Raw genomic sequence first — 19,717 nt, forward strand, 5'->3', positions numbered from 1 at the left:
GATTTTTTTCCTGTCATATTTTGTTAGGGTGAGAAAAGAATCTTGAGGAAGGGATCAGATCATCTATATTTCTGAATACAAGAAATGGGACAGCAGCAGTGGGGAGGGAGAGGGCTTAAATGTCTACTCTTTTATTGTGGTCCTACTAACTTATGGCAGACATTGTGATAGGTGCTTTTTAAAAAACAGTATTTTTATCCATTTATGCAAGACCATAATTTAAAAAGTCAAAGCTTGTAACAAAAAAATAGGCCTTAGCTCATTCCTCCCATTTGTGATTCCTACTCACTCCCCAGAAGTAACTGCTTTCAACAGCTCTTAGTTTTTTCTGGCATTCACCTCCATGTTTCTAAGTAACATGCTTATAGTGTTAACTTCTTGATTTCTTAAAAAAAAAAAAAAAAAGATACAGGAGTTCCGTTGTGGCTCAGTGGTAACGAACCTGACTAATATCCACGAGGATGTGGGTTCGATACCTGGCCTTGTTCAGTGGGTTAAGCATCTGGCGTTGCCATGATCTGTGGCAACGGATCCTGCATTGCTGTGGCTGTGGTGTAGGCTGGCAGCTGCAACTCTGATTCGACCACTAGCCTGGGAACTTCCATATGCTACAGGTTTGGCCCTAAAAGGCAAAAAGCAATACGTATATATATTGCTTTTTAGGGTGTTCCCTTGTGGTGAAGCAGTTTAAGGATTATCACTGAGGCGGCTTGGTTTGCTGCTGTGGTATGGGTTTAGTCCCTGGCCTGGGAACTTCCACATGCTACAGGTGCAGCCAAAAAAAAGATAACTGTTAATTTCTTTTGAGAAGATTTAGTTCTTTCACAGCCTCTGTTCCATACATACTTCCCCCTCTTTCTCCCAATGTAGTTTTGTCATAATTCTAGATTAGATCAAGGGTCTATGTTATGATTATAAATACTATTCACAGCTGAGTTACATCATATGCCATGATTATATTTACTTATGTACCTTTTTATTTTATTTGGCATTAATAATAGTTTTAAAAATTGGTTTCTTTTTTAATATGTACTTATCATTGATTCGTTCCCAACATATTCAAACAGGACAGTTGGTTCCTGCTCTAGTTTGTCCTAGATGGTCCTCTAGGTTGGATGGACAGCTATTGCCCTGGGGCTTCCTTTTTCCAGAGTAAATCCCTCCGGGGTAACTCTTGGGGATTCCTTTAGCCTCCTGTTTTGGGCCTTCCCTTTCCTGTATCTCTCTTCCCCTTCTTTCTTGGTTTACTCTCCTTTTTGTGAAACAAGACTCCACCAGCTCCCTGAGAAATTGCGTGCTTAGGAAGCAAAATTTTTATATGTCTGAAAATGTCTTTCTTCAGTCCTTACACTTACCTGTTTGGTTGTATGTAGAATTTCAGCCTACATATTAGTTTATCAGACTTAAAATTTGATTGTCATTGCTGAAAATCTAATAACATCCTACCCTTGATCTTAGCTAAAAGGCCGAAGAGATTCCAATGACATTCTGATTCTTTTTTTGTCCTTGTAATTTTCCATCCTTTCTCTTTCCTGCCATTTTAATGGGGTTTTAGGAGTGAGCAGAGGTAGATGTGCAATTTCAAAACGCTGCATTTAACTAGAATTTTTCTGCTGAGCATTTTATATACTAGATTATGTATTTCACTTTTATGGATAAAGAAATAGTTAAAGGATCTCAGAATTAGTAAATGACAGCAGGGATTCCAAGTCCAGGTTTATCTGACTCCAAAGGCTGGTGCTTTTTCATTGTGCCACAATCCCTGAAATGATTCTTCTAGACTAGGATTCTTTTGTTTAACTTGGGAGAGAAGAGTAAAAATTTTGGTGACTATTTTAAACAAAATAGAAATTTAAAAGCATTTTTTCCCCTAAAATTTTTTTTTTTGTCTTTTTGCTATTTCCTGGGCTGCTCCCGCGGCATATGGAGGTTCACAGGCTAGGGGTCAAATCGGAGCTGTAGCCACCGGCCTACGCCAGAGCCACAGCAACGCAGGATCGGAGCCGTGTCTGCAACCTACACCACAGCTCACGGCAACGCCGGATCCTTAACCCACTGAGCAAGGGCAGGGACCGAACCCACAACCTCTTGGTTCCTAGTCGGATTCGTTAACCACTGCGCCACGACGGGAACTCCTCATTTGTATTTTAATACTGTCCCTATAGCTGTAGTTAATTTAAAAATACACCATGTCAGAGTTCCCACTTTGTGCAGTGGGTTAAGAATCTGACTGCAAGTGGCTCAGGTCACTGAGGAGGTACGGGTTCGATCCTGGCCTGGTACAGTGGGTTAAAGGATCGGATGTTGTTAACATAGCTACAGCTGTGGTGTAGGTCCCAGCTGTGGCTTAGATTGAATCCTTGGCCTGAGAACTTCCGTATGCCACAGGTGTGGCCTTAAAAGAAATACACCATGTTTCTGCACACCACTAATGGTACACTGTACCCTGGTTTTTGCTTCTTAGGGCCACATATGGAACTTCCCAGGCTAGGGATCAGACTGGAGCTGCAGCTGCTGGCCTACACCACAGCCACAGCAATGCCAGATCCTTAACCCACTGGGTGAGGCCAGGGATCAAACCCACATCCTAATGGATAATAGTTGGGTTTGTTACCATTGAGCCACAATGGGAATTCCTATACCCTAGTTTGAGAAGCAGGAATTCTAGTACAATCTTTTTGTAGGTGAGGCCCAGAAATGGTACCCATTCATCCAGTGAATTAATGTCATAGCAGGGCCAAAACTTTAGCATACTGATGACTTTTTCCTTCCACTGTTACCTTTCCCCCAACATTTTACTATTTCCAATGTACAGAGGAACTGAAGAATTGTAAACACCCATAAACCTAACACTTGGACCCTACAACCGCCATTTCGCCCATCCATTAATCCCTGATTGTACCTTTTAAGTAATTTCCATTAGACTCTGCTTCCAGGCTCTTTCCTCACTTATTCTGGTCATTAATTCAGACAATGAACAGGGAAATTCAAATAGCCAAATATTTGACTATCTGCTATATGCTTAGGACATAATGGAGGCAATATAAGATGATTAACACTTTTTTTCCTGAAGGAACTTCCAACCTAGCTGATGAAGATAGTATATAACAAACAACTTATGAGTATATAAACTAGAATTGTACAAGGATGTAATCCCTCATTTAATATAATTATGAATTATTGATAAAACATTGAAAAGGTTTAGGCTTAAGTATGGCAAATTCATTTTTTAACCCTCAGGTAATATATTTATGCTTGTATATAGAAAAAAATTATCTTCATGTCATAAATGAGTTCAATCTCTGTAGTTCAGTTTTCCTGCTTCCCTTCTTTTCCTTTTTATGGCCAAAACTTCTAGCACATTATACAAAAGTCAAAAAGGGGTACTCAATGAGAAGACTCCTTCCTACTGTAGTTCTCTAGCTACCAGTTTCCCTCCTTAGAAGCAATCAATCAATGTAAGACTGGTTTACTTCAATCTAGAACTCCTTAATGAAGAGAAAAAGCATACCTGCGTGTGTGCCTGTCTTTACTCTGGACCCCTTAGGTCACACCTTCCATTCTCCTTGCATGCTGGCTGTATTCCTATATTCTTACTCAGATAAAAGACACTTGTTTTTTACTTGTAAAAGGAAGAACCTGGGATGACTATCCTTGCTTCATTTACCATTAGTACATCTTAAAACAATTCCAACCAGAAGCTGGAAGAGCTGCCTTAAATCATTCTTGATGCTAGAATGGGTAGACATTATTAGGAAAGGGAGGTCTGTGAGATAAAGCAGTCTTCATCTGAAAGAGCACACCAGCTACTGGCTGACTCAGTAAGAGAATGAATACTCAGATTGCAACCTCAATTATATGTATAAATTCCCACCAAAGATGGCATGTTATGTTACTAACAGATTTATTTATTTATTTATTTATTTTTTGGGTCTTTTTGCTATTTCTTGGGCCGCTCCTGTGGCATATGGGAGGTTCCCAGGCTAGGGGTCGAATCAGAGCTGAAGCCACCGGCCTACGCCAGAGCCACAGCAACGCGGGATCCGAGCCGCATCTGCAACCTACACCACAGCTCATAGCAACGCCGGATCGTTAACCCACTGAGCAAGGGCAGGGACCGAACCCGCAACCTCATGGTTCCTAGTCGGATTCGTTAACCACTGCGCCATGACGGGAACTCCCTACTAACAGATTTAAACCCATACTCTTTCATATTTATTTTGCTTCACAAAGATGAGTCACATGCTGATTCCAAATAAAAGCTAGCCATTCCCTGATTTATCCATTAAACAATTTTAATTGCTTTTTGGACCTCAGAAATTATTGGGCCTTTTCCTTGATCCCTTATGTCAAAAGTGAGAAATAATAAGTTCAATTTTTTATTAATAATCTTGGAACAAATATGTTAACAATTCCTTAAAGCATTTTACAATTTTGAAAAGAACATTCACATATACCAATTAAACCCTCACAACATCCCTGTGAGGTAGGCAGGACTGGTGTTATTTTCCTATTATGAGTAAGGAGAACAAGGCTCATGGGTGAAGTAAGGTCACACAGTTGGTTAATGAAGGAGCCAGGACTAGAACCTAGGCCTTTTGATACGCTGCCTCCCTGAGAACATTCAAGTAATGATATCCTATGCTATATAATGAACATTTCTCTCCTATGATCAGATCTATTTTCGTAAGTTTGATATCACCTTTCCCTAATATACAAAAACTGTGATGAGACATTTCTTCCCTGTTACTGGACTACTGATGTATTAAGTACCATCCTAAGCTGAAACTTAATTGTGTTTTAAGTTTTGAGGATTCTTGGCTACAACTTATAAACTATATGAAAATTTATTTTAGAAATTCTGCAAAAGTATTCCTATGTTGAATATGTCAAACTTACTTAAAAACATTACAAGTCTGATTATATTTTTGAAAGCTTTGCAGTCTTTCCCAATAAGATGTTTAGATGTGTATAAGTGGAAAAACAGGAGAAGGTGTTTAGCAACAATAAATGGAAATCAGTAGAAGGTGTTTAGCAACTGGGAAGCCTATGCAGAGTGCACCTCAATGCAAGTCACATCACACTGATTTGTTTGCACTGGCCTTCGAGAGGAAGGAAAACCATTAGAAAATTTTCAAGTTGATCCCATCTTATGTGTGACATCCTCAGCGACAAGCTAGAAAAATGATCTGAATTATACCAATAGGAGGGTTCAAGCAGTAGTGATCAAAGCATATATGCTCATGGTAAAAAGGAAGAAAACACTTGCTCTTCAGTGGTTTTGCCTAGGTCCAGTGTACATATACTTATCAAGGCAGATTTTAAGCTATAGCATCTTCTGTGTTAAATTTTGAAATGTGAAATATGGTGGCATTATCATCTAGGAATCTAAGATTGAAACAATGCAACTGATCCCAGAATACCCTCAAAAGCAGAGTGATGCTCAATGGGCATAAACGGCAAGGCATAAAACTCAACTGCTCTGATATGGAGAGAAAAACAAAGAAATGCAAAATTCCTGGTTACAGTGACCCACAGAACATCAGACATGTAAAGCAGGTTTTAAAAATATGAAAATGACACTGAGCTGCATTATCAAGAATTATATTTCTAAAATTCCAGTTTTGGCCTTTTAAATTTAAGAGCAATAGGGAGGAGTTCCCGTCGTGGCGCAGTGGTTAATGAATCCGACTGGGAACCATGAGGTTGTGGGTTCGATCCCTGCCCTTGCTCAGTGGGTTAATGATCCGGCGTTGCCGTGAGCTGTAGTGTAGGTCACAGATGCGGCTCGGATCCCGCGTTGCTGTGGCTCTGGTGTAGACTGGCAGCTACAGCTCCAATTAGACCCCTAGCCTGTGAACCTCCATATGCTGTGGGAGCGGCCCAAGAAATGACAAAAAGACAAAAAAAAAAAAAAAGAGCAATAGGGAGAAACTTAAGCTTGTGGGGAGGAGGTGGTGCAGAAAATGAATGGGATCTGGAAATGGGGGTGAGGCGGGAGGTTAGGGAGCACCAAGAAACAACTTAAATATATTCAAAATGGATTCAGAATCTCTTTAAATCCATCCTCTCCAAAAAATGTTTGGTAAATTGAGAGATTTGGTCAAAAAAGTTGGTGACAATAAAAGTGACTATTTTATTCCAAAAGACGTATTTAAGTATAGATTAGAAATCATGCCGTTAAATATTAGTCCACTGATCAGATTGTAGAAACTGAAACTTAAGTGCTGTTGTGAGATATGTTGCAGAAAACTGCTTCCAAAAATAGAATTACCACAATAGGACTTAACATTAATGAAACTATTAAAAAACAAGCACTTCTTATACTTGAAGCCTAATGAAAAAACTTTGGTACCCTTAAGAAATGTAACAGCTTAAACTAATGTGAAAATATTGTAGCTACATTTAAGTTTTCTAAGATAAAACTTGAGAAGATCTAGAATGTTCTAGTTTGGTATACTGGGCTCAAAAACAAATACGTTTCAAATGCATCTAGATTATATTATATTCCTCACACAGTATCATTGTTATCGTCATCTTCATGTTTTCTCTTCAATGGGTTTGATTCATTGGCTGTGTTCTGTGATGAAACCATGTTGGTGGTAATAAGAATATTTTTGGGCCCAATCATTGAAGGATTAATCAGAACATTTTGAACTGCAGTTGTTGCGGGAACTGTAAACAGAGGAAAAAAACCCCCAAACTATGAACTACAGAGCATCGGAAACATGTAGTAAAAACTATTCAACAAAGCTGTATGTAATTCTAACAATTTCAAAAGTGTGAAGTGCTACTATTTCATGGAAAAAAAAACTCAGGTAGTTATACTGCATTAGGAGTTAAATTACATTTTAAAAAATACTTTAAAGTACTTAAATTAGTATCTAGTACAAGGTTAAAGAAGTTGTTAGGGTTTTTTTGTTAACTACCTAAAATTTTACTTAGTACTTAGTCATGGGAAGCACTGCACTGGATTCATTATGGAAAATACTAAAGGCACATGCTCAAGGTCAGGAATCATGCTTCCCTTACAAGCAGTATTTTATATGAGTAGCTTACGGTACGCGGTTAGGTTTTAGAAGATGGGAAATTGAAAAATATGCATTAATAAAGTATGTTATAATAGAATTCTACTTATATTATTCTAACTTTCTATGTATACTTCCATGAAGTGAATAAAGGTACAATTTTTATTTGACATTTACTAAGTTGTATTATTTTCTTGAGCCTTAATCCTAAGTGCTTTTCCCTGAGATTTGTGGATCATAACTTATTTTAGTTCACAATGTTCTTTGAGACTCTGATCATCATGCTGAAATCTTTCCCTTCCCCCCAAAATGTTACATTTCATACAATTTTAGTGGGTTTTATAGACTCCCTCTGAAGAACCCTGATTTGTAGCATTACTGCCACATTCCTGTTATGTAAAACAATTACTGCTATAGGGATACAAATTGTTCTATAATCACAAATCATTCACGAATTTTAAAATTTAGAAAATATTTTAAAAGAACCACTTTCAACCCCCATGCCCCTCCCATCTTGTTACCTGGTTTGACAGGTGTGGACTGAGAAGGTGGAATCTGCACCGTAAATCTTTGGCTTGTCACTGACACTGGAGGTGCAACTTTATTTGGGACAGACACTGTTTGTGGGGTTGCTGCAGTTGTAATTAATAGACCATGTTAGTTAGGTAACTTACTATATAGGTTCAAATCCTGCACTCCTTAGCTAAGCAGAAACTACCTTCAAAGCACAAGGAATTAATGAAAGGTGAGAAAACAATCATTAGAAATAAGAGCAAAGTAACTTTAAAAGTGTGCTCAACAGTTTAGATGCTAAAAATCAGAATAAGAATATAGGATCTGGAGCCTACCTGCTTGAATTTGAATCCAGGCTCTATCACTTACTAGCTGAGTGACCTTGGGCAAGTTATTTCATATTTTTGTGCCTCAGTTTTCTCATCTGTCAAATGGGGATAACTACCTAATTTCATAGGATTCTTGGGAGAATTAAAACAATCCATTTAAAGCTCTTCAAACATCATCTGGTATTGAATTTTAGCTATGGGAAGTCATAAAGTTGAACATTAAATAAACAGCAGAATTAAAACCTGAAAGTTTTCTATTAATTACCTTACTTTTAATCAGTCACTTGCTGAGAATTAGAAGGTGTCTACTATGTCCATGCAGTTAAATCAACACGCATCTAACAAAAGTCTAACATCTCCATCTCTAGGCAAGCTTTCCCATATATTAAGGAGCAGTACAAAGAATTTGGTGAAACTTAACAAAACAATATAAGCATTTTATTTTGTTGAGAAAATTCACAGTAAGTGGATGTTTTCTTGTCCATTACCATAAGGAATTGTTAACAAGTAAGTATGGAATTTAGGTTTTAAAACTAAACAAAGTATATGCTTAAGTCTTATGCTTTATAAAACTCATTTAAAATTTTTTTAAAGTTTAAAACTTGAATCTTTAATAGTAGTTTAAAAAAATGTTTTTAATAGCACCCTCACTTTAGATTTTAAAAATCTCTAAAACATATATAATAAATGTCTAACTAGAAATAAAAATCACAATGATAACTTAAATTTCCAATACATTTAACTGATTACCACAGCCTAGAGTTTTAAATAGTTTGTATTCACTTAAGGAATATGAACTCACATATTCAGATAAAGAGTAAATGATCAAAAAGTTACACAAATTATATATGCAAACTCCTGCCTACAAAGGTCACATGCAGATGAACAGAAGCATACAATTAATACTATACCAGGTTGGTTTTAAAATGCTGAAATGTGACTTCACACCCTGAAAATACAAAGAAGTTGTCTATACAACTCAAAAATCAAATGCTTACCCTAGAGGTAAATGACATCTACAGAATTCAAGATATAAGGAATAATAAAAAGCCCAATAAATCAGTACTTGTCAAAGAGAAGGGGAATCAGGAATTCTTTTTTTTTTTTTTTTTTAGGGCTGCAGATGTGGCATATGGAGGTTCCCAGGCTAGAGGTTGAATTGGAGCTGTAGCTGCCGGACTATGCCTCAGCCACAGCAAGAAGGGATCCAAGCCACGTCTGTAACCCACACCACAGCCACAGCAATGCCAGATCCTTAACCCACTGAGCAAGGCCAGGGATTGAACATGTGTCCTCATGGATACTAGTTGGGTTCATTAACCATTGAGCCACGATGGGAACCCCGAAAAAAAAAAGTCCCTGAATTCTAAATCCATTATTTATGTGTTCCTTATTACTTAAACAACAATGACATTATGGTTCCTAAATACCATTCTCCATTGAAAGGAAGCAGGGCTCTTTGGAAAAATGGCTGATTCTGGGACTGGAGTAAGGAAAATATAAGATGACCTTGGAACATCTTGTGCCAGAAAGCAAGAAATGCTCAAAGAATGATGGATACCTGTCACAAAGGACACAGGAGACAGTTTGAAGGGGTGCTCACTGACCAATACAGGATAATCAATACTACTTTTGAAATGGTTTTATTAAAAATGATTTTTCTTTGATATTCTTAAGCTTTTTCTAAATTTTAAACTGATTTAGACTGCATTCTCTTGCCAATTTACTCAAATTTAATTTACGATAACAAGTAGGCTAGTGCCATGAGCATCTTTGGCAACTTGTATAAAAGCCAAAAAGAATACAGTTTAAACTGCTGTTTTTAGTAACATAATTAGAAAATTTTTTTTTTATGGCCACACCTGCAGCATATGGAAGTTCCAGGCTAGGGACTGAATTGGAGCTGCAGCTGCCAGCCTACGCCATAGCCATAGCAATGCTGGATCTGAGCAGCATCAGCGACCTACAATGCAGCTTGTGGCAATGCAGAATCCTTAACCCACTGATCAAGGTCAGGGATTGAACTTGCATCCTCACAGATGCTATGTCGGTTTATTAACGTGCTGAGCCATAATGGAACTCCAGTATCAAAATTTATACCCACAACAAAATGTTGGGTAATATCTAATTCTATACTCATCTGGGATCAGATATTCCTTGTGGCTTTCTCATTTTGAAATCAGATAAAAATATGCTTATAGCTTTACTAGAGGGCAAGTAAAGTATTAATGTAACACATATGGGAATTTCTGACTCACCTTTTGACTTGGATTATAGTTCAAAATCAAGTGCTGAGGCACTTCTTCTTTACCAGCCAAAAAAGCCATTTCTCTCTCTCACTTACCCATAGTAGGAGTGGTAGGTCTGCTACTAACAGCACCAACACTTAACCGTGGAACTAGTCTTCCTTGGTTAGGTCCCTAGGGGATTTAAAAAAAAAATTATTTTTGGAGTTCCCACTGTGGTGCAGTGGGTTAATGATCTGGCTTGTCTCTGTGGCGTTGTTGGTTGTACCCCCAGCTTGATGGCAGTGAGTAGTGATCTGGTGTTGCCACAGTTGTGGCATAGGCTACAGGTGGGGCTTGGATTTGCTCCTGCCCCAGGAACTTGCATATGCCATGAGTTAGGCTAAAAAAGGAAAAAAAAGTCAAAAACAAATTAATTTTAATGTTCGAGTTTGACACCCAAACTTATTAGGAAATGAAATGAAATTAGGATTGTTGATGTGGATTATTAATGGATAATCCATGGCAGATAAGAATATCTTTTTTTTTTTGACCTTGCCCATTGTTGCTCTCACTCCCCTGGGAAGGCACACAAACTGCTGCTGCCACTGCCAAATGCTCTGGGTGCTGTCTACACACGCCTGAGGGTCAATGCCATTTTCCAGGACCCTGCAACTAGAAGGAGCCTGTGCCACATTGCCACAGATCCTTGCTACTGTCAAGGGCCCAGCAACCAGGCACTGGCTACTAGACCTGCCCATTGCCTCCATCTCCCTGGAAGCACACGAAGCACCCTATCAAGGTGATAGTAGCCTGTGCACACTGAGAAAAGAGACAACAAGCATTCAAACCCTAATGCCAAAAATACACAGTAAGCCCTCACAAAATACCCAGGGGAGCTCTTGCATATAACTAGCCTGCCAAGACTATATAGTAGTCATTCTCCCTAAACTCACAGAATAAGAAAAATATAAGCAAAATGAAGAAGTTCAGGAACCATTCCCAGGTAAAAAGAAGCAGGGGAATTCTCCTGAAGGAGCAAACAATGAAAAAGATCTTTGCAGTGTAACAGACACCAAATTTAAAAAGGGGAGAGGGAAAATACTGAAGGAATTAAGAGCAAATATAAGGAATTAAGAGTGGATATGAACAGTAATGCAGATTACTTTAGAAAGAAGCCAGAAAATACAAGGAGCTGGAAAAATTAGAAAATTCATTTGCAGAGACACAAGCTGAGTTAAAGGCACTAAACAGCAAAATGAATAATGCAGAGGAATGAATCAGTCACTTGGAAGATAGAGTAATGGAAATCACTAAATCAGGACAGCAGACAGAAAACTATGAAAGAATGGTTTGAAAAAAACATGAAACCAATATGAGAGATCTATGGGCTAATATAGAGCTGGCCAATCTATGCATAATAGGGATCCAGAAGAAGAAGAAAAAGAAAAGTGGATTGAAAATATATTTGAAGAAATTATGGCTGAAAACTTTCCAAATCTAAAGGAAACAAATATCAAGATACAGGAAGCACAGAGAGCCCCAAACAAGTTGAACCCAAACAGGCCCACACCAAAACAAATTATAATAAAAATAGCAAAAGTTAGAGGATTGTAGAGATGGCAAGAGAAAAATAAAGAGTTAATTATAAGGGAATCCCCATAAGGCTATCAGCTGATTTCTCTACAGAAAAGCTACAGGCCAGAAGAGAGTGGCAAGATATATTCAAAGTTCTAAAAGGGAAAAATTTGCAGCCTGGAATACTCTATACAGCAAGAATATCACTTAAAATAGAAGGAGAAATAAAGAATTTCTCCAACCAACAAAAACTGAAAGAGGAGAGCAATACTAAACCCATTGTAAAAGAAATACTGAAAGGGCTTCTTCTTTTTTTTTTTTTTGTCTTTTGTTGTTGTTGTTATTGTTGTTGTTGCTATTTCTTGGGCCGCTCCCACGGCATATGGAGGTTCCCAGGCTAGGGGTTGAATCGGAGCTGTAGCCACCGGCCTACGCCAGAGTCACAGCAACGCGGGATCCGAGCCGCGTCTGCAACCTACACCACAGCTCACGGCAACGCCGGATCGTTAACCCACTGAGCAAGGGCAGGGACCGAACCCGCAACCTCATGGTTCCTAGTCGGATTCGTTAACCACTGCGCCACGACAGGTACTCCTGAAAGGGCTTCTTTAAATAAAAGAATTGTAAGAAGAAATAGGATGGAGGAAACCACAACTGGCAAGTAATCACTTAAATAAGCTAGTATACAGATCTAAAAGGAAAAAGGAAAAAAACCTAGGGTAAAAGCAACAAAAAACACATGGAACAGCAAAAGGATAAACATGAAGATATTAAAAAAGGGACACCAAAATCATAAAATGTGGGGAAGGAAAGTAATAAAATCTAGAATTTGTTTTTTCTTTTTTAGGGCCACACTTGAGGCATACGAAAGTTCCCAGGCTAGAGGTCGAATTGGAACTATAGCTGCCGGCCTATGCCACAGCCACAGCAATGTGGGATTTGAGTCATGTCTGCAACCTACACCACAGCTCACAGCAATGCCGGGTCCTTAACCTATTAAGAGAGGTCAGGGATTGAACCTGCAACCTCATGGTTCCTAATTGGATTCGCTTCTGCTGCACCACAATGGGAACTCCTAGACTCTTTTTTTCAGAGTATGTTTGAGCCTATATGACTATCGGGCTAAAGCAAGCAGATATAGGAAGGGGTTAACATACTTGAAAAACAGGGAAACCACAAATCAAAACCAAACACTGCATTCACAGACTAAAAAGAAGAGGACAGAAGCATAAAATAAATCATCCAACTAAGAAAGAAATAAAGGAGAAACATAGAATTAATGGAAACAAGGTTTAAAATGTCAATAAATACACATTTATCAATAATTACCTGAAATGTTAATGGTCTGAATTATCCAACCAAAAGACATAGAGTTGCAGACTGGATCAAAAAACAAGACCCTAAAATATGCTTTCTACAAGAGACTCACTTTAGGACAAAGGACACATATAAATTGAAAGTGAGAGCATAGAAAAATATATTTCATTCAAATGGAAAGCAGGCATTGCAATACGCATATCAGACAAAATAGACTTTATTTTTTTGTTTGTTTATTTATTTATGTGTTTTTGGTCCTTTTCTAGGGCAAGTCCGCGGCATATGGAGGTTCCCAGGCTAGGGGTCTAACCGGAGCTGAAGCCGCCGGCCTATGCCAGAGCCACAGCAACGCCAGATCCGAGCCGTGTCTGCAACCTACACCACAGCTCACGGCAACGCCAGATGCTTAACCCACTGAGCAAGGCCAGGGATCAAACCCTTCATGGTTCCTAGTCAGATTTGTTAACCACTGAGCCACAACTGGAACTCCCAAAATAGACTTTAAAACAAAGGCCACAAAGAAAAAGACGGATACTATTTAATAAGAGGAACGATTCAAAAAGAGGATATTACAGGAGTTTCTGTCATGGCGTAGTGGATAGGAATCACTAGGAACCATGAGGTTATGGGTTCGATCCCTGGCCTCACTCAGTGGGTTAAAGATCCAGCATTGCAGTGACCTGTGGTGGAGGTCAGAGATGCGGCTCGGATTTGACGTTGCTGTGGCTGTGGCATAGGCAGGCAGCTGTAGCTCTGATTTGACCCCTAGCCAGTGAAACTCCATATGCCGCTGGTGCGGCCCTAAAAAGCAAAGAAAAAAAATGAGTATGTAATAAAAAGGCTCCCTACAAACAAAAGTCCAAGGCCAGATGCCTTCACAGGTGAATTCTACCAAACATGGAAAGAAGAACCTATAACCATCATTCTTAAAATTTTCCAAAACCTTTAAGAAGGAATAATCCCAAGCCACCATCACCCATACCAAAACCAAAGATATCACTGAAAAATAAATTTATATGCCAATATCTTTGATGAAAACAGACGCAAAAAGTCTCAACATATTTCAGCCAACAGAATCCAACTACATATAAAAAAGATCATATACCACAACCCGGTGGGATCATCCCAAGTTCACAAGGATGGTTCAACATATGCAAATCAATCAACATCATACACCATGTTACAAAAGAAAAGTCAAAAACCACATGATCATCTCAATAGATGCATAAAAAGCATTTGACAAAATCCAGCATCCATTTATGATAAAAATTCTTACCAAAGTGGGTATAGAGGGAACATACCTTAACACTATAAAAGCCACTTATGGCAAACCCACAGCCAATATAATACTCAATGGAAAAAAGCTGAAAGCCTTCCAACTAAATCTGAAACAAGGATGCCCACTCTCAGCACTTTTATTCAGAATAGCATTGGAAGTCCTAGCCATAGCAATCAGAAAAATAAAAGAAATATTAGTTACCCAAATCCCAAGAGAAGAGGTAAAATTGTCACCTCATGCAGATGACATGAAACTATATATAGAAAACCCTAAGGATTCCACATGAAAGCTACTTGAACTGATGAATGAATTCAGCAAAGTAGCAGGATACAAGATTAAAATTCAGAAATTGGTTGCATTTCTGTATATTAATAATAAAATATTAGAAAAGGAATATAAAAATACTATACCTTTTAAAATCACACCCTCAAAAATTAAATACTTTGGTATATATAAATCTGACCAAGGAGGTGAAAGACTTATATGCTGAGAACTATAAAACATTAATCAAGGAAACTAAAGAGGATTCAAAGAAATGCAATGATATTCCATGCTCCTGGGTTGGAGGAATTAATATTGTAAAAATGGCCATACTACCCAAAGCAATATACAGATTCAATGCAATCCCTATCAAATGACCCATGACATTTTTCACAGAACTATAAAAAACAATCCAAAAATTTATATGGAACTATAAAAGACCCAGAATTGCCCAAGAAATCCTGAGGAACAAAAATGAAGCAGGAGGCATAACTTATCCAAACTTCAGGCAATACAAAGGCATAGTAATCAAGACAGTGTGATACTGGTACCAAACCAGACATATAGACCAATGGAACAGAATAGAGAACCCAAAAATAAACCCAGACACCTATGGTCACTTAATCTTTGACAAAGGAGGTAATAATATAAAATGGGAAAAAGTCTTTTCAGCAAGCGATGCTGGGAAAACGGACCACTGCAGTAAATCAATGAAACTAGAACACATCCTCACACCATGCACAAAAATAAATTCAAAATGGCTTAAAGACTTAAACATAAAACAAGACACCATAAAATTACCTAGAAGAGAACATGGGCAAAACAGTCTCTGACATCAAAAGTGTACATGTTTTCTTAGATCAGTCTCCCAAGGCAACAGAAATAAAAACAAAAATAGACCAATGGGACCTAATCAAGCTTAAAAGCTTTTGCACAGCGAAGGAAACCAAATATACAAACAACTCACACAACTCAAAAAGCAAAAAAAACCAAACAGCCCAATTGAAAATTGGGCAGAAGACCTAAACAGACATTTCTCCAAAGAAGACATACAGATGGCCAACAGCCACATGAAAAATTGCTCATCATCACTAACTATTAGAGAAATGGAAATCAAAACTACCAAGAGATACCACCTCACACCAGTCAGAATGGCCATAATTAAAAAGTCCACTAATAACAAATGCTGGAGAGGGTGTGGAGAAAAGGGAACCCTCCTACACTGTTGGTGGGAATGCAAATTTGTACAACCAGTATGGAAAACTGTACGGACGTACCTCAAAAAACTAAATATATAACTACCATATGAATCAGAAATATCACTCCTGGGCATCTATCCAGTCAAAACTTTTACTGAAAAAGATTTCACACCCCTATGTTCATTGCAGCACTATTCACAATAGTGAATAGCCGAGACATGGAAACAACCTAAATGTCCATCGACAGATTAATGGATTAAGAGGATGTGTTACATATACACAATGGAATACTACTCAGCCATAAAAATAACAAAACGCCATTTGCAGCAATATGTATGGATGGAACTGACTCTCATATTGAGTGAAGTAAGTCAGAAAGACAAAGACAAAAACCATATGATATCACATATCTGGTATCTAATATATGGCAGAAATGAACCTTTCTACAGTAAAGAAACAAACTCATGGACTTGGGAGAAAAGACCTGTGGTTGCCGAGGGGGAGGGAATGGGATGGACTGGGAGTTTGGGGTTAGTAGGTACAAACTATTGCGTTTGGAGTGGATAAGGAATGAGCAACTACTGTATAGCACAGGGAACTATATTTAATCACTTGTGATGGAACATGAAGGAGGATAATGTGAGAAAAAGAATGTACATATATGTATAACTGGGTCATTTTGGTGTACAGCAGAAATTGACAGAACATTGTAAATCAACTATAATAAAAAATAATAAAAAAAGAAGTTCCCTGGCCAGGGATTGAACCTGCAACATAGCAGTGATAAAGTCAAGATCCTTAACCTGATGAGCCACCAGGGAACTCCAAGTATGTTTTGTTTTTGGTCAGTGTTCTAATTCCAGCAGTTAAACTAGGGTTTTCACAAATACACACACTCATAAATAGAATATATTCATATATCTATTTATGTATATATCTATATCTATCTACCTAAATACATAATTCTAAGAGTTCCCATTATGACTCAGCAGGTTAAGGATCCAGCATTGCTGCAAGCTGAGGTATAGGTCGCAGATGAGGCTCTGATCTGTCTTTGCTTTGGTTGTGGTGCAGGCAGCTGCAGCTTTGATTTGACCCCTAGCCTGGGAGCTTCCATATGCCACAGGTGTAGCCTTAAAAAAGACTCCCTCTCTCCCTCTCCCACTCTCTCTCTCTCTATGTATGTGTATATATATGCATATATATATGCATATATATATATAATTCTATATAGTTTTTAAGTTTAAGGTAGAGTCTTATATCTTATTTGAGGATAAAAACTAACCTCCTTAAGTAAATACCTTAACCCCAAAAGAAATAAACTCTCTTATAGTGGAATTTCAGACAACAAAGTTAAACCCAATTTGGGGAGGGCTTTTTTTCCGTGGAGTGAGAGCTTTAGGGCATGTTTCAGAAAGCAAGTCCAGTGCCTGATGGTATATCATTTACTCTGTTATTGGGCTTTGATAAAAAACTATGCTATAATACAAAGATTGGGAGTTAAAAGAGATCTGGGATCAGTCTTAGCTTTGCTACTAACTCCATAGATGAGTTCAGGCTCAGTTTCCTGATGTGGCAAGTTAAGTGTTGGGTTAGATGAACAATAAAGTTCCTTTTAGCTCTAAAACTCTTGGATTATATATTCTATACTTTAACATAGCAGCTAACTGTGGACACAGTATTTTCAAGGAACTAAACATTAAAAGTTTAAAGCTAAAAAACCTTAGTAAATTATCTTAACTTTTAATCTACTACACTATCTACAGGAATTTGCTTTTTACACATTCTCCTAACACATCTTACCCTTTTAAAAATCTAAGATAACTAAAAATTCTTACCTTTTTAATTAAGGACTTCAGCCTATAATTTGGAGCTGTTAAGCAGTATCTGTCAGGTGGCAATCTGGGTCCTGCATATGGCTTAATCAGTGGTAAAGGGGTTTGATTTTTCTGCCTTGCAATATCCAGTAAAAACTTAAAAAAAAAAAATTCCTTATTAGAACTACAGTTAAAAAATTATAAGTAAAATGAACTTCAAATAAAAGTTTGCTCACATCTCTTGGGGGAGGAGAGGTAAAAGATTGGTCAGCCCGACACTGGATTGCCAGTCTCACATCATCTGCATCAACATTAGGTTTCTTAGCATGGCTTGAATAAATTTTTGCATCATCCAGAATTGAAGTCACATATCCTTTAGGAACAAAACATTTTTTAAACATATGAAATTAGCCTAATATTTACGGCCACTTTCCTTAATAAAATTTCGATTAATTTCTAGAAAGTTTATGAATTTTGATTCAAGAAAGTGGTCCTATCTATATGACCGATATAAATATCACATAAATACTGTTCCCAAGCTTGAGCTCCTTTTCACTATTTTTGGCTGAATTCTATGATATTAACTGCTAAAGTAATTTGGTTGAAAATGTTCTTACAATGAACGAACTTTTCAAACTCACAAGATAGGAAATTTTTTTTGTTTGTTAACTTACGGAAAGCAAATTCCAACATTTGATTTATAACCCTTGGTTCATACTCCGTAATTCCCATATCCTTCAGGATCTGTGCCATAACCTGTGGATTCAAATAACAAGGCTAAATGCATAATCTAGGTATAGAAATCAAGACTGGACCCAAGATAGTAATTATATTTATGACATAAGATCTCCCTTGAGTTCCAAACTCATCCTTTTCCTCCCAAGTGTATGTCAGGATCATACCAAATCCCGTCGTACTCTTTGATGAAAACTTTTTTTTTGGCAGGGGCAAAGAGAGAAGAAAAAAGCCGGGGTTGGCTTTCCCAGCTGAGGTAGGGGTGGCTACAGCTGGTTGTCATCTTCACATGTATCGACGGGGAAAGGGTGGCATCAGAATCCCGGACGCGCCAGTCAGGATTCAGACCTGGCAGAAAGACGGGGCGGCCGAGGTTCTAGGCCTAGGAGACAAAGCCGGCGGGCCGCCAGTCTCTCTCCGGCCGGGCCGCCAGGGTGGCGGGAGAGAGTCCCAGGGTCCAGGGCACCTCAATCTCCCACTCCTCCTGGCTGTCCGGGCCGGCCTGAAGCCAGCCCGCGAGCCCGTCCTCAGGTCTTCTGCCCAGGATGGCTTCCTGCGTCCCGGGATGCGGCCGCGCCAAGCCTAGCGCCCCGCCTAGCCTCTCATCCTTCGCACTCACCAAGGCATCTCTCGGAGCGTTCTTGGGTGGCGCCATCTTGCCCGACTCCATGTTATCCTCCCGCACGTCATCCGGGGAGAGAGGGCTGCTCTCGGGTTCCTCGCTCAGGCTCCACCCCTGCAGGCACGGAAGGCGGAGTTACAGCGTCGTGCAACCGCCCGCTCGCTCCCCCCAGGCTGAGGGTGGCGGGGCTACCGGAGAGCAGGCAGCGCAGGAGGATTGTAAAAGTCGGGTTTGCCTTCCTCGAGGAGCCCTGGGCCAACACCTTGGAAGGGCCGATAAGTCCGCCGGAGATGTTCCCCGGAAATGTGCACGAAATAGGCACCCTTGTCTTTTCGGGGCTTCTCCTCCCCTCCCCTGCTGTCACCCTGGCTCCTTCCGTCTCCCTGGAATGTCTGCAGAGGCCCTGCCTCAACCCGCCTCTGTGGTAGGACTGCCTGGTCAAATGCAGAAAGTTCAGTTAAATTTGAATGCTAGATCAACAATGAACACGTTTTTAGCATAAGTCTATCCCAAATATTACAGGGCTCTATTTATACTAAAAAATGATTTATTATTGATCTGACATTGAAATTTCACTGGGTGTTCTTTATTTTTATTTGCTAAATACTGCAACTCTTCCCCTGTAGCTTACTCTCTCTATGCATCAGGCATTTGGTCAGCTCTCATCACACTCAAAGGCCTGTCCTAGTTGCTTATTTCATATTGATGCAAAGCCTTTGACCGCCTGCAAGATTCCCCGCCGGAGCTCCTTCAGCCTTGTTGCTTGGGCTTGAGGAACTAGTTTCCTCCATCTCTGCTGAGGCCCAGCCAGGGC

The 19,717-nt window shown here is 39.0% G+C and overlaps 1 protein-coding gene across 2 annotated transcripts; it reads right to left on the bottom strand.

Annotated features, from left to right (window-relative positions):
* Positions 1 to 5,858: 5,858 nt before the first annotated feature.
* Positions 5,859 to 18,991, bottom strand: TAF9B (TATA-box binding protein associated factor 9b). Of its 2 annotated transcripts, XM_047765427.1 has the most exons (7): positions 18,901 to 18,984; positions 18,221 to 18,302; positions 17,783 to 17,919; positions 17,568 to 17,702; positions 10,215 to 10,290; positions 7,550 to 7,660; positions 5,859 to 6,675 (listed from the first exon to the last, which is right to left on the bottom strand). In XM_047765427.1, exons 1-7 carry the CDS (start codon positions 18,949 to 18,951, stop codon positions 6,512 to 6,514), a joined length of 756 nt encoding a protein of 251 aa, XP_047621383.1. In that variant the 5' UTR covers positions 18,952 to 18,984; the 3' UTR covers positions 5,859 to 6,511. The 2 variants fall into 2 exon arrangements, with proteins under 2 accessions (XP_047621383.1, XP_047621384.1); XM_047765428.1 differs by lacking the exons at positions 5,859 to 6,675; positions 7,550 to 7,660 and adding an exon at positions 9,180 to 9,431 and having other exon boundaries at positions 18,901 to 18,991.
* Between the last annotated feature and the right edge of the window lie 726 nt (positions 18,992 to 19,717).

This window comes from Phacochoerus africanus, chromosome X (assembly GCF_016906955.1).
Source record: "Phacochoerus africanus isolate WHEZ1 chromosome X, ROS_Pafr_v1, whole genome shotgun sequence".
Classification (NCBI taxonomy): Eukaryota; Metazoa; Chordata; class Mammalia; order Artiodactyla; family Suidae; genus Phacochoerus; species Phacochoerus africanus.